At 32.1% G+C, this 14,883-nt stretch overlaps 1 protein-coding gene across 9 annotated transcripts; it reads right to left on the bottom strand.

Moving 5' to 3' along the window:
* Positions 1-291: 291 nt before the first annotated feature.
* LOC110635338 (RNA-binding motif protein 25) lies at positions 292-8,942 on the bottom strand. 9 transcript variants are annotated; one of them, XM_058129001.1, is made up of 9 exons: positions 8,286-8,434; positions 7,516-7,598; positions 7,244-7,350; positions 6,454-6,914; positions 6,160-6,312; positions 4,911-5,316; positions 3,033-3,713; positions 2,295-2,893; positions 292-1,009 (listed from the first exon to the last, which is right to left on the bottom strand). In XM_058129001.1, exons 4-9 carry the CDS (start codon positions 6,796-6,798, stop codon positions 758-760), a joined length of 2,436 nt encoding a protein of 811 aa, XP_057984984.1. In that variant the 5' UTR covers positions 6,799-6,914; positions 7,244-7,350; positions 7,516-7,598; positions 8,286-8,434; the 3' UTR covers positions 292-757. The 9 variants fall into 9 exon arrangements, with proteins under 9 accessions (XP_057984984.1, XP_057984988.1, XP_057984983.1 ...); XM_058129005.1 differs by having other exon boundaries at positions 6,454-6,710; XM_058129000.1 differs by having other exon boundaries at positions 7,244-7,347.
* Between the last annotated feature and the right edge of the window lie 5,941 nt (positions 8,943-14,883).

The raw sequence follows: 14,883 nt of genomic DNA, 5'->3' as shown, positions 1-14,883 counted from the left end.
AGAGATGAAAGGAAAAAAATTATATTATATTTATAAGACGAGAAGAGGAACAACAAAAATCTAAATTGAGCCATGGTTTTCTTGTAGCTAGCCACCTAGCAAGAGTGTTAAAGCGTGGTGGCAACCTGAATTACAATGGAGAATCATCCCACATGAACCCAAAAGTGCAATATTAAGTGCTGTTGTGCTTAACGAGTAATGTAAGGCTGGTTGTGCTAATATTTAAATAAGTTTGTAATTTGTAGCAATAACTAATGATTTATAAACTACAAATAAAATGAGATGATAATATAGTGCATTAAAAGTAGATTTAATAATAATAACAATAATACAAACTAAATATCTATCAAATGTCTTGGCACATCTTTTCAGCTATTAAAATGAGATAACAAAAGATCAAAGAGGGAATACAAAATTTCTGAGATCATTGAATTAGAAGTAGTCCGAAAGTAACCATTCTTCCAGTAGATTGTCGATTATATTTCCCTTCAAATTCATGGAAAGAAAGTCTTTGATCCCACATAATAGAGGACCATCAAATGACAAACCAAAAAAAAAAAAAAATTTTGCTACAAACCACAAACTCAAAAGGGCAATTAGTGCAAGAATATATTCATTTCTTGAAGATGAGAAATTATATTCTGAAGCTGTTCAAATTGCAAAATGTACCTTGATTGCAATCTGTGCTTTGTTCTACAATACTCGGAAACCAGAATGTCCATCTCACAGCACTCCAGGAACAAATGAGTAACTAGTTTTATGTTTTTGACCTCAAAGCAAGACCCGTTTCCACCTTCTTAATTTCAAAGATAAGCATCCTCCACATCTTGAGCACAAACATTTCAGCTTCATCATCCAATATAGACTGAAGCATATCCAGCATTTGGGATGCCTTAACATGTTCTTGAGTACTTGATACAATGTAATCTACCAGTGTGGTTTCTTCCTCTCCCAAAAACTCTGTAATCTTCTTTGAAATCCATGGTCTCATTCTCTCATGAAGCTCATGCTGTGAAAAGCAGATGACACATTGCATCAACATTTTAGAATGTAACGAATGTAACAAATGCATATAACACCATCACATATAACACAGACAGAGTTAGACAACCACTTAAGTTTGGAGTTAGTTTCTAGTTAGCATTTGCAGATCTCTACTTTCATGTGGATTATCAAAATGCTCTGTCAATTTCACCTGTTTTGAGGCATTTGGACATTTTAAGTTTCAACAAATAAAAGAACCTGAGGCCAAATGTGGAACACATGCAGCGCCATTACCAACAACTTGGTCCCAAAGCAAACCCATATAACCTTGAAAACAGGTTTTAAGATTTTTCAAAACTAAGGTTCTTAATATTGCTTACAAATACCATGGCAGCATCAAGCAGACCTTATCATAAAAATACTTCAGACCAGCCTCATGAAAAAATATAACACATTAAGCCTATGGAAAAGGGTCCTCCATAAACTAAAACATCTGCAGATTATGAATATAACAGAGATTAAAAATCCTATTTCATTTTTTATGCTTCAAATTCAGACAGACAAAGGTCAAGACAAACAATGACACGGCAAATATAAATATCAAATACCCTTCTGAAACAAGAATGATGTTGGACCCCTATCTTCAGTGGAACAATTACAGCAGCAATGACAACAACAACAAAAACAACTAAGCTTTAATCCCAAATTAGTTGCAGTCGGCTAAACAGATCTTTTTTCGCCACTCAGCTCTATTAGACACCAAGCACGTATCAATATCCAAAAATTATAAATCCTTTGCCATTACTTCCCTCCGGTCGTTTTAGGTCTCTCCCTTTTTCTTCTCACTCATTCCCAACTAACCTATCACACTTTTGTACTAGGGCATTTGATAATCTACGTGGAACACTGAAATCAAACAACAGAGAAATCCTACTAATTTGTACTCCTTCCCCTATCTTCAGCAGAACAGTGAAATCAAAAACCATTTTTTGCATGTCATAAATAATTAAGGCACCAGTATGCAAAGAAAGAGAAGGGGGCAGGCGGGCAGCACAACAGTTCTGCAGAAATTTGCACGTTGTGCAATTTTTTTGTATTATTTAATAAAACTCTTATCTCATACGGGAATAGCAATTTAAACATCAAAACAATATGTGATTCACATATTGAGCTTTCACTTTCCATTTTGTGAAAGCAAATATTTGATCCATTTTTAAATTGTAGTTGCAAATGAGAAACTGATGCAGAATATTTGAATGAGTGTAAAAAACCTTGAAACAGGCACAGGTAAAGTATGTAAAATTTCTTACTTTGTCATACACAGCCCAATTTATCTCATATGAGAATAGCTCATCCTTGGTCTTTGGGATCATATCAATCAACTGCTTTGCATCCAAAAGTTTCTGCTTGTCTGGTGTTTTCACTTTGTCCAACCCATGTTCCCGGTTCCTGTCCTGTTCAAGAATCTTATCCTTCTCATCTTTCATACGATTAATATCTTCATCATTCCTGTCTCTCTCTCGCTGACTTGACCTGTCATGAGAACGTCTACTTCTTTCTCTTTCCACATCAGGCTTCTCTTCTTTGGAAGTCACATTAGATATACGTTTTGCAAATTCTGCAGCAGCAGCAAGATTTGGTGGTTGTGCTCCTGTAACAGTAGGTTGAACTGCCTGCAACTCCTCTGTTGAATAATCAATAGGAACCAGAGGCCTCATCTTTTTCTCCTTGTGTGCATCATCATCATCTTCTTCATGGAAAACTGAAGGAACGGTAGCTCGTTTGCCAGACCCAACTAAACCAAAACCCAACTTTCTTGTAGGCACATTACCACTTCGCCGTAAATCCGATTCAGTCATTGATGTCATGGTTGATTCATCAATAGTACCATTTTGTAAAACCCCATCATCTGTCATTTGAAGTTAATACCCATTCAAAACATTGAAAAAATTTATCTCTCTTTATTGTGTTTATTTTGAGTATTGGAGGATGTTACAAAGCAAAAAAAAAATAACAGGAAAAGAATAATTTACATTAAAAAAAAATACCTGTGCGGTTTTCATTACCAGAATCTCCCTCATTATCCTGTTCAACAACCTTATCTTTGCTTTCAGTGATGGCTTCTTCAGCCAGAATTTTCTTTTCACTTCCGTTCATGACAAGATCAGATGAAAGCTTTAAAGCATCTCTCTCTTGCGGCTGTAATCTTTCCTCCTCAGCCCTGCTCTTAGCCTGAGCAATTTCCTCCTCTTCTTTGAGTCTGTCAGCCAGGTCTTCCTCCTTCTCCCGTAGTCTCTTTCTTCTCCTGTCTTCTAAGATACTCCTGTGCCACCTTTTTCTTGAATCATCATCATCACCCTCTTCATCATAAAGAATCTCCTTCCTCCTTTTGCGTTCTCTTTCTTTCTCCTTCTCCTTCTCATACTGCCGCTGTTTCTCTTTCTCTCTCTCCCTATATTCCCAATCTTTCAGCCGCTCCTCAAACTCACGCTCTGCCTCCTCAATCTTCCTTCTCTGCTCCCTCTCCTTCCTAATTCGCTCTCGCTCTGCTTCCCTTTCATATCTTTCAATTTCTCGTTCCTTTTCCCGTTTTAGATCTCGGTCTCGGTCTCTACTTCTCCTGTCATACTTTCTACTCCTATCAGGTGAGCTTGTTTCAGGTCTATCCTGTTCACTTGCTGCTTTATTGTCACTTGTTGTCTCATCATCAATTTTATCTTCAGCTGTGTCTGCACAATTATAAACAAGAAAAATACTCACACTAATATTTAATACTTTTTAAGGATTGAAAATATGTCATTAGTCTTACAGAAAAACATACAGTTGTGAGGACTTGAAGGAACTATTGTAAACATTAAAAAATACAATTAAATATTATGATATGGACAAGGGGCTTTAATTATTCTACTAAAATTCCCTTAATTTTTTTTTATTAATTAAGATTTTTAATTGCATTTTAATTTTTTATTTATCTCTTTATTTTATTCAAAATTCTATCAACTACAGGATTTCATATTTTTATGTATAATAAGTAAAACCAATTATTTCAATATAAACTTATCACTTATATTTGAATTTTGATTGGAAAAGGAGAATAACTATTCTTATATCATTTACATCATTTTAATTTGTAGCATATCATTTGCTTTATATATGGTTGTTTCAACTAGCTACATTAATTTTTATTTCTCTATGTGCCAACTATAATTGAAGTTTCATGAATTATATGATTTGCAAATTCCAATACTACTAATATTTAAAAAATATATATATATTACTCCTATTATTTATAATTCAACTTTGATTAGCTATAAGATTTTAGTAATTCTATTGTTGAGTTTTCAACAATTAATGGTATTCATAAGTTCAATTATAAATGCAAATAAAAATAAAAAAATCATAACATTGAAACATATAAGGGGAAAGATAAAGGGCTTCTTTAATTCCACGCTACTAATATACTTTTCAACCTTATTCCAACCTTTAAATCTTAATTCATACAATTTATTAATCATATCAATGGAATTTATTTGTGTATCAATGATTTCCTACCATGACTATCATCAAATTACCATTAATCAATTGAAATAGAATGAAGAAAAACATTAAATGAATTTTTTAATTAAATACACAACAAGAATATCACATACAATTGTATATATACCAGCATGCGCATGTATATGCACATAATCATTAATCATCTATGATTTATGTTAGATTATTTTTCTTTTCAATTTTGTATATCATGATATACTTGCATCTTTATAACTAAGTTTTATTATTGCTATTATCTAATGAGAACATGCACTAAGAATTATGATTTGTGTTGAGTATTATTAATTGTTACAAGCAATGAACATGACAAATGGATAGTACTAATGAGCAACAAAAGTACCCATGATCATATATCCACCATAAATACTCACCTTGTCTCGCTATATCTGCATCAGAGTCCCCATCCCTTGACTTAGCTGGCAGTTCTGAGTTCGTATTCCCAGGTGTTTGTGGAGGTGGTGGAGGCAAAGGTTTGGTTTTCAACCTTTCTTCTATCATGCTAGTAAGTTTCTCCAAAGCTTCTTTGTCAGCTTCCTTGTCTTCATCAGTTACAATCCCAAAGTTGGCAAGATCATGACTTTCTTTGTTCCCCTTCTCCTTGTCAATGTTAGAGTCCTCCTCAGTGGATTTTGAAGGTTCATTCTTTTCAACACCTAGGGCTGTTCCATCCTCCTTGTCAATCCTTCCAGCTTGATTTTCTTTGAGATTCTTGGAGTTTTCAGTTTTCTTTTCAACATACCGCTCCAAATATTCTCTTGTTGCTTGATTTACATTTAGCTGTTAATCATGTAATTACAGAAGAACAAATATCACAAACAATTTTCCAAAAGAGAAACACAGATGCATACGTATGACAGGAAGACAAACAGATAATTAAAGAAACACATACAAGTTAGGAAGACAAAACAGATAATTAATGAAACATGTACAAGTCTAGTGCATATTTCCTTGAAGCAAACATTGTTCAAGGGATGGCCCATATCTCTAATGTTTTCCCCCTTTTTTATGCAACGGTTTAGGTGTTCCAGGTTTATGCTTCAAAGAACTCAAACCTGACAAATTACACCATCCAAAAATGCACCAGCCATAACTCCAGACAAGCCCGGATAGAAATTGCCTTTTCCCACAAGAATCCTTTTCAAACGTTTTTGTAATCAATAACTGCTTGTCTCACAAACGCTTATGGTACAATACCTTTACTTTGGATAATCAAAATCTTAAAATGGTCAAGAGACACAGGAGAACAGAAATGATTCTATTACTTGATAAGTCGAATAATCGTTTCTACATTTGTACCTCACATATTCCATCAAAATCAAACAACAAGTTAACACATTCATGGTAAAGATTTGAAGATTTAAAACCTCTTTCGAAAAGGAAGGGGGAAAGAACTGAGAAAGGAAAAGAAAGAACAATCAACTGAAGATTTTGTTGAGAAGTTTATCTCATCATCTGAATCTTCATCAAATAACAACAAACTTCAATAACCAAATGCATCTAATTTGGAACTTATCACCATCTACCTCAAAATAAATTGCATAACAATGGAATATTAAAAATAAGAAGCCTGGAAAATTATAATAAAATTTGAAAAGAAAATATCAGGCCATACATACATACCACCAGTTCTTGCCCATCAATATTAAATTTACTCAGGAGACGTAATGCACGGAGAACTCCTTCAGCAGATTCAAATTCACAAAACCCAAAGCGTTTTGGAGTTCCATCACTGGGGTCTTGAGCACGTTTCCAACTCTTGACAGGTCCACAGAACTTCATAAAATTTAAAGAATCAGATTTCACAATTTCAAAACTTCAACCATGCATAAACAGTGCTACAAACAAAGCAAACCAAAAAAAAAAAAAGACCAGGAGTCATGAAGTAAACAGATGGAAACAAAATCAATAAAGTACCCGAAGAACAGAAAGCATAAAATCATTCTCCACAGTAGGTTCTATCTTGCCAACGTAAACAGTGGTTTGTGGTTTCTCTGCCGGTGTGATAGAAGGAACAGCTGGCCTAATGATGGGGGGAATAATTGGACGAACACCTGGAATTCCTGGAACAAGAGGGCGGGATGCTGCTGGAAGCACACCAATTGCTCCAGGTGGACGAGGAGGAAACATGGGCCGAACCATAGCTGGATATGGAGAGGGATATCGTTGAATTCCTGCAAAAACAAAAAACAAAATCTTTGCAGACATGTCAAAACAGGTCCACAAACTAAATACAGAAATAACTGTTGTCCCCACCAGCATGCATATGCGAAGAAGAATTCAGACAATAAAAAAAAAAATTAAATGCTGTTACCACACAACAAAAGCAAATTAGAGATGGCACCATACGCATCAAGCACACCAGCTGAACAGATAACCTGAGGGAACAGTAATAAAAAAAGAAAAGGGATAGAGTTCATAAACATAGATATGTGAAGTGGGCTTACCTCATGCATCCACTTGCAAAATAGTAGCCTTTTCAAACAATCCCATGCACCGATTGCAGAATTTTGACATTGAGCAACATGAGATTTGGAACATCTCATGCTTTAAAGGATTTAACAATACAAACTAGACTAGTTTACGTTTGCCATTTTTAATTTATTTCAACCATTAGTGGTCAAACGCACAGCATGAAAACAAAATAAAGAAATACAAGAAAGAGGGGGGGAAGAAAGATAGACTTTGATTGGAAGAATTGTGATACCTTAGAATACAAGCCAAGGAGCACTCAGTTGCTAACATGGTCTGCTGCTGGCAATTCATAGACCCATGAAAGGGACAGAATCCTTATAACTACCAGAAAGTAGCCTACTAAAATAAACATGGCATAACCAGATGTAATTTAGAAGGATATGGATTATGCTGTATTCTTTAATTTGTAAACTCCAGATGCTATTTTTGTGCAGTAAAAGAATTTTTCAATTACATTGTTTATTATAAATACAATCAAAGGAAACCAAGCAAATACGTGCATACCAAAACAGGAGTTGTAGAAGGTGATACTCTCTTAAGCAATATGAAGCCTTCCAACCTTTCTCTCACCGAATTCAATCAAGACACTGTAGGAGAAAACATCCTGTCATCGATGCCCCTTTTTCTAAATTCCTCCACACCCTTCTTTAACACTCTTTCCCACCAAATCATAAAATTAACACCATTTATCTATGTCTAACATCCATGAGTTGTAAGTAGAAATTTTTCACCAATGCTAATGATAGCTAGTTGCCTATCTGTTCATATGCTCACTCAACAACAAACAATAGCTATCTACTAGCAGTAGTAATAATAATAGCCAATGCTTCTTAAAATGGTTTTGAGTTCGTAAAAACCACCAAATCCATGGTTTGAGATGATTTAAAATTTTTATATCTCCATTTTATTCTTACACAATTTATAAAATTCCAATAAACCTCCCATGGAAATGATATATATTTATAAGACATATTTAGTGATTAATTAAAAAATAAAATAAAATGTGTCTTTAATTATTATTATTATGATAACATTATTTATAAATTAATATTTTATTTAAATAAATATCTTTAAACCATATATATTTATATTTATTTTACCATAACATGTTTGTATACCATCTTTCCAAACATATTAACCATAGAATACAATTCAATACAATATGATACATACCATACATTAATAAACCTAACTGCACTCAATCCAAACAGGGTGTAAAGGAAACGGATGGGCAATGAAAAAGGCGAGAAAGAATAAGGGAAGGAATAACCCACCAGGTGGTGGCATGGTCCCTTGAGGAACAGCTCCAGAAATGACACCATAACCATTTGGCATAGGAGCGTACGTTCTCAAAGCCGGATTTGGAGGCTGACCTGGCGGAAACTGATACTGCATCATGGGAGTTGGCGCTGGAACCGCTCCCGGTGCACCAGATGCCATAACCGGCGGTGCACTCACACCAGGCGGCTGCACTCCAACGCTAGGGTTTTGATAATTCGGCAACGGAGAGAATTGCGGAACCGGACGGAAGGACTGAGCCACGGGAGCCACAGATGCACCGGAAATTGGCGGCGCGTAGGACGGAAACGCATTTGCTGGAGTTGATGCTGAGGCAGTGTAAGGATTCGGGCTAGGGTTAGGGTTTGGTGTTTGTTGCTGTGCCAGTGATGATGGAGGTGCCAGTGGCGTTATGGAGTTGGATGTTGGATCGGGTTGGGTGGGTAGAACGTCCGCGCTTTCGGACTCGGGTTTACGAGAATTGTGGTCTACGGTAGCAGCGGGAGAAGATGGAGGCTCTGCCATGGAAATACTATCAGAGAGAGAGAGAGGGATTAAGCTTGAGCTTTTAATTTTCGATTTTTGGTTTTTTCTTTCTAGGGTGCAGTTTGTGCCCTAGAAAGAAAAGCCTGGACTTGGATTGTGGCTTTGCCCACTATGGATTACAGCTTCTATTTATTGTTTGGGTGAACTACAATTTAATTTCTTAATTTTGATAAAATTTATAATTCAATTTTTATAATTTTAAAATTAAGTAATTTAATTTATAAAATTTAATAAAATTTATAATTTAATAAAATTTTATTAAACAATCATTAATTTTAATAAAAATATTAAAATGTCATATTTTTATTTTTAATTTAAAATAATTTAATTTTTAAAATTTTATTTTATTGATAATTTAATTTTTAATATTCAATTAAATTTATAAATTAATTTTTATAATTTTAAAATTAAATAATTTAATTCTTAATACTTGAAACATATATATATATATATATATATATATATATATATATATATATATATATATATATATATATATATATATATTTCCTCACTCTTAACTTTTCAATAAACTACTTATGCTTCTCAATTTATAAATTTTAGGAATGACAATATGTTGAGTACTTATAAATACTCGATCTGATCGAATCCTAATAGAATGGATTTGGGTATTATATAATCGAGTTTAGAATATATGAAAAATAATACCCATAACGAGTTGTGATCAGGTTCAAATTTTGCATATTGAATATCCATTATTCGAACTCATTTATATAAATATTTAAATAAATATAAAATATATATTTTTATAATACTATTTATAAATTTTTATATATTTTATTTATATAAAATGAAATTTAAATATTTTATGAAATTATTAAATTTTTAAAATATAATTAATTAAAATAAATTTTTATGTAAAATATTAATTAAAATATATAAAATTAAACGGATTCGAATTTTTTTCGAGTAATAATAATCGAATTTGGGATGGGTTAGGATAGTTAAAAATAAATTTTAATCAAATTTATGATGAGTTCGGATTTTGATAATATTAATCGGGTTCGGGTAAAGTGATTTTTGCAGGTACCCTACTCGTTGTCATCCCTAATAAATTTAATAACACGTAAACAAAATAAAGTTTTCTTAATAAAGTTAACAAAAAATTATAAAAAATAATTTAAAATTTTTTTTATTTCTCAATTATAACATGGTTCGAATCAAATATCTATAAAAGAAAATTAAATTTTAATTTTAATATATTTTTATAGTTTTTGTTATTTATATTACATATAAAATATTATTTATAATTTTAATAATATTCATTTTTTTTAAATGATACTTTAAAATTTTTTAAAGAAGATTTCAAAAATTAAGTTTAGCATTTGGTTGATAAGAAAATGGAAGAAAATTTGAAGGGCTTAAAGGTACATTTTTATTTAATTTAGAAATGGATACTTAATTCAATTAAGTTTTGGAATTTAATGAATTATTTTCAAAAGTTAAAGACTTAAGTGACTCATTTAATCGATTAGGTTTAAATACCTATTTAGTATTAGCTTTAATGCCAAATTTGTTTTTCAAGAAAAAAAAATATAATTTTAAATGCTATTGAAAAAATTAATTTAGAAAAAAATTATTTTGTTATTGTAGGGTATGTTTATCAATATTAGTTGTTATAGTAACTGTCAGTTATTTTATTAGTTATTAATTATTAAATATTAACTGTTAAAGCAAAAGTATTAGGTAAAATTAGCTGTTAAATTAGTGGTTAAATATAAAAGTAATATTATCATATTTTTTACTCTAGTCAAAATACTTGATGTTTCATTTAATTACGCTCTTAACCTCTAAACGCTATTATAAAAACTATGCAACTGAACAGTTAAATAAGAGATGTATTATTTTAACTAATGTCAAACACTAAACATCACCTTACAAGTTGTTACTGAATAGAGTCTTAATATTTTAATAACTAAAACTTATCAGATTTAATTTTAAATAATTTTTTAATATTCTTTAACTAATATATTTAGAAAAATATTTTTCTCAATAACAGTTTTAACAAAAATATCAAAAAGACCATAAGTAACTTTTGATCTATTTTTCAATAGCTTAAAAATGGACTTCTACCTTACAGAAATCAAAATTCCATTCTCCAATTATAAGTCAAATGCCAAAATGGATCCTTCAACTTATGCCACAAAAAGCCATTTAGGTACTTATCACTTTTTTTTACAATCAAATATGCACTTCAATAAAATAATGAGTCTAAATTTTACACCGTTACACTTCCGTTAAATTTTAAAAATTAATAACGGCAATTTTGCAATTCTTTCAAAATTGAAGGCGATGGCTTCTAAGGGGTTTCTACACCCTTTTATCCCCTCACATGATTGGATCACACTCAAAAAAAGAAGAAAAAAAAAAACTATTATTCTCCTTAACTATTATGTGAAAAATTATACATCATATAGCCATACAAGAAACACTATCCTTTATCCACAACTTACCAAAAACCTTTCTAGCATAATAAATAAACCCATTTTTTTTGCTTACAAACCCATGAAAAATAATGCTAGCATGAATTTGCTCAACCCATGGATATGGTGGCTACAATTTTCTCCCCTTCACATAAATTAGTTGTTCTCAATTCCACACATAATTAGTTGTTCTCAACTAATTCCAGCAGTAATAAGGCATGTTATCCCCCCAAAGTCATCTCTCTACATTTGCCCAGTAGGGCTGAGATCCTACTTAGTGAAACTTGTTACCTATAACCCCTAAAACTAACAAGGCCCATCACTAGTCATTTCCCCATCCTCAACTAAACTCATTAGTGCCAGTAGTGTGTGGACTAGCAATGGAGGGAGTGAGACTTAAATTGAACCTGCAACTTGACCTACTGGGAAAAGCTTTCTCCGAACACTATTTAGACATCCTCTCCCTGCTATTTAACTCACCAAGACCTGAGGAGATGACTGAACTCCTCCATGCTACCCATTGTGTCAATTGTAGGTTCTTATAAGTTAATTTATATCAACAGAGTATCCAATTTGCTTAGGCGTGTTATGTGAGAAAAATGAGATGAGACAAGGATTTTGGCACATTGTGGACAAGGGTTCCATGTTTGGTGCATCAAAATGTGGGTTGATTTCCACTCATCGTAAAAAGAAAAAGATGACGAGAAGAGAAAGAGGAGAAATTTAGCCATAATGAAGAAAAATGTCTATTTGATGGATTATTTTATCACGCGATGGCACATGACAAAAATTGAATGAATTTGGATAGAAATTTATATATATGGGGCTTATTTGATTATAATAAAAAATTAAAGATCCCATTTAATTGATTTTTATAAGGATCTGATTAACTATGTAACTAAAGTTAAAAAGGTTATTTTAGGCCTTTAGCCCTAATTATAAAATAAGATAAATCACTATTCAGTCACACTCATTCTCTCGAACTTTTAGATGGAGAGAGAGATTTCTTTTAACTTTAGCTTTTCTTTTAAAGGTCTAGCCTCTCTTTCTCTAATGGTCTAACAACCTTCTCCTAGCCACCCATTCGAATAAGGGATGGCTAGCTCCTGGGCTGAAGTGTAGGTTAGTCCCTCTCTACCTCCAAGCTTGAATGTATATAGTTATTTTGCCTTCTATTTTTGCATTTTAGGTTTTTTTTTTTTTTCTTTAAATAGCTTTTCATGTGGACTTGTTTTTAGATTTGTCAAACCTTACTAGAGCAGATATTGTTGAGGTTTAGTAGATCGTGGAGGTTTTATTATGTTTTCCTACATGGTACCTCTAGGGTCTTTGTGCTACCTGTAACTGGTGTTAGTTGACCTAAAGGCTAAAAGAGAGATTGTCAAGAGCTCTTCCATGTGCCTCCCTTGATGGTTGATGGTTTGTTTATTTGTACTTAAGCTTAAGGAGGCTAAGGCATCTGGTAGATGGAAGCTTGGGTTTTGAGTGAAAATCCCATGTGCCAAGACTATAACTCTTAACAGAATGCTCAATTTGTTCTTTATAGTCGGGATGTGCGGTTTTGGTTCGGTTCAAGGTTTGATTAGGACTTAAAATAGAATAAAAATTTTGGTATGGTTCTGGTTCAATTCTCGAAATAATTTTATGTAATTATTTTCTTAAAAGTCATACTTGATCTAACATTTAAGTTTTAAATTAAGTTATTATTATATAATATATCATTTTAGCTATTTCTAAATTATGTAATATTTAACTATAAGGCGTATATATAATTTATGATTAAATATATAACATAATATAATAGTATATGTATTTTAACTATTTATTAATTATATAATATTTAACTATAAGACACGAATATAATTATTAATTAACATATATTTATGTATAATAGTACATTTATAATTAAGAATTATAAGGTAATTTAATGTATTTATAACTAAAATTATTAGGAAAATATAAAAAAAATGAAATACAACATGAGGTTGTATTTAGTTCATAATCATATAAACATATATAATTATGCTGAAAGTATATAATACATCTAAAAAATCATTGACAATTATATGTATAAGTTCAGTTCTCGATTCGGTTTTGGTTTAGTATGGTTTCTTTACGGTTTTGATTCAGTTCTTAGCAACCATAACTGAATCAAAGTAGTAAAATAACTTCATTTTAGTACGATTCTTGTTGGTTCAGTACAATTCTTCAGTTCAGTTCGGGACCTCCGAGAACTGTGCACAACTCTACTTTCTAATTAACTGCTTATCTTTCTTGGCTAGTGTTGACTAATAGCATACTTATACTTATTGGCTGGCGACTTCATCGGTATCCCTTAGTCCTAGAGTTTCAGCTATACTGGGCCTTTGGGCTCTTGTGCTCTTATGTTAAGTGTAATAACATAATTTTTTTTAATATAAAGTTTTTTAAATTTTAATAGTATTTAAATATTATTTTAATATTATATAACTATTTTATAATCTTGTAATACTTTCATTTATATATTATTTTTAATGTTATTTCTAAAAATATTTTATGAATTATCTAATAGTCTAATTTTAATTTAAATGATTAGTTTTAAATATTAATATTAAATCAATAAACAAAATATATTATTTCATTATAACCTTAGTTCCAAGAATTGATTTAGTTGTTATTAATTTGATTATTATTATTATTATTATTATTATTATTATTATTATTATTATTATTATTATTATTATTATTATTTATTGTATATTTTTATTGTTTAATTGTACATATATTTATATTTTGGGACCCAATTGAAAGGAATTTTGGACTTATTTGAAAAACATAGAAAAGATTAAGGATTTATTATGTAATTAAAAGTAAAAAAAAAAGAAGAAAATTTCTAAAAATCACACAGCCCCCCTGCCTTACTCTCTCTCTCCCCAACACTCTCTCCCTCCCTCTCTTTTCTCCCTTGTCGGCGAGGAATAGTGAACCAGTGACCTCCCCCAGCAGCTCACACCGACCAGCTATCCTCCAGTAGCCATGGACGTCGACAAGAACTCCCACAGCTGCGGGAATGAAGAGAGAGAGAGGAGGATGCACATTTGAGGTAGCAACTTTTGAGCATTATTCCAACGTCGTCCGGTGGTTATTTTCGGCAAGGCAGGGCTCGTTTAACTCTTGGCACAGCAAGCTTCAAAACTCGATTAGCCTCGCCTCTAGTGGTGGCCGAAGAGAGAAGATCTGATGAGAGAAAGACGAAAGAAAAAATGGGTATGGCAGCATCTTCTTGGCCATTTTTCTAGCAATCCCACTATTGTATAGGTGATCTGAGACCACCGTTAAACTCAACACATCGAGACCTTCGAGATGGGACCAACACCACTCTGAATGAACACCGTTTAAAAAAGGCGATTATTAAACGGTCCAGATTACTCGGTGAGATTTTCAGGCTTTTTCAATTCTCATAAATTAAAATAATTATATGATAATTATTAATAATTTTCAGGCTTCATTTAGGTATGATTGATTTGGTGACAACTCACCAGCACTCTAGACTAAGTTTTTGGGCCGATCTGACTGTCCGATGGGTTGTTCTAGAAAATGGTCATGCCTACAGTCAATCTTAAGG

Source organism: Hevea brasiliensis, chromosome 10 (assembly GCF_030052815.1).
Source record: "Hevea brasiliensis isolate MT/VB/25A 57/8 chromosome 10, ASM3005281v1, whole genome shotgun sequence".
Lineage (NCBI taxonomy): Eukaryota > Viridiplantae > Streptophyta > Magnoliopsida > Malpighiales > Euphorbiaceae > Hevea > Hevea brasiliensis.
The sequence above is the reverse complement of the archived record's forward strand: the minus strand, read 5'-3'. Positions and strand labels throughout refer to the sequence as shown.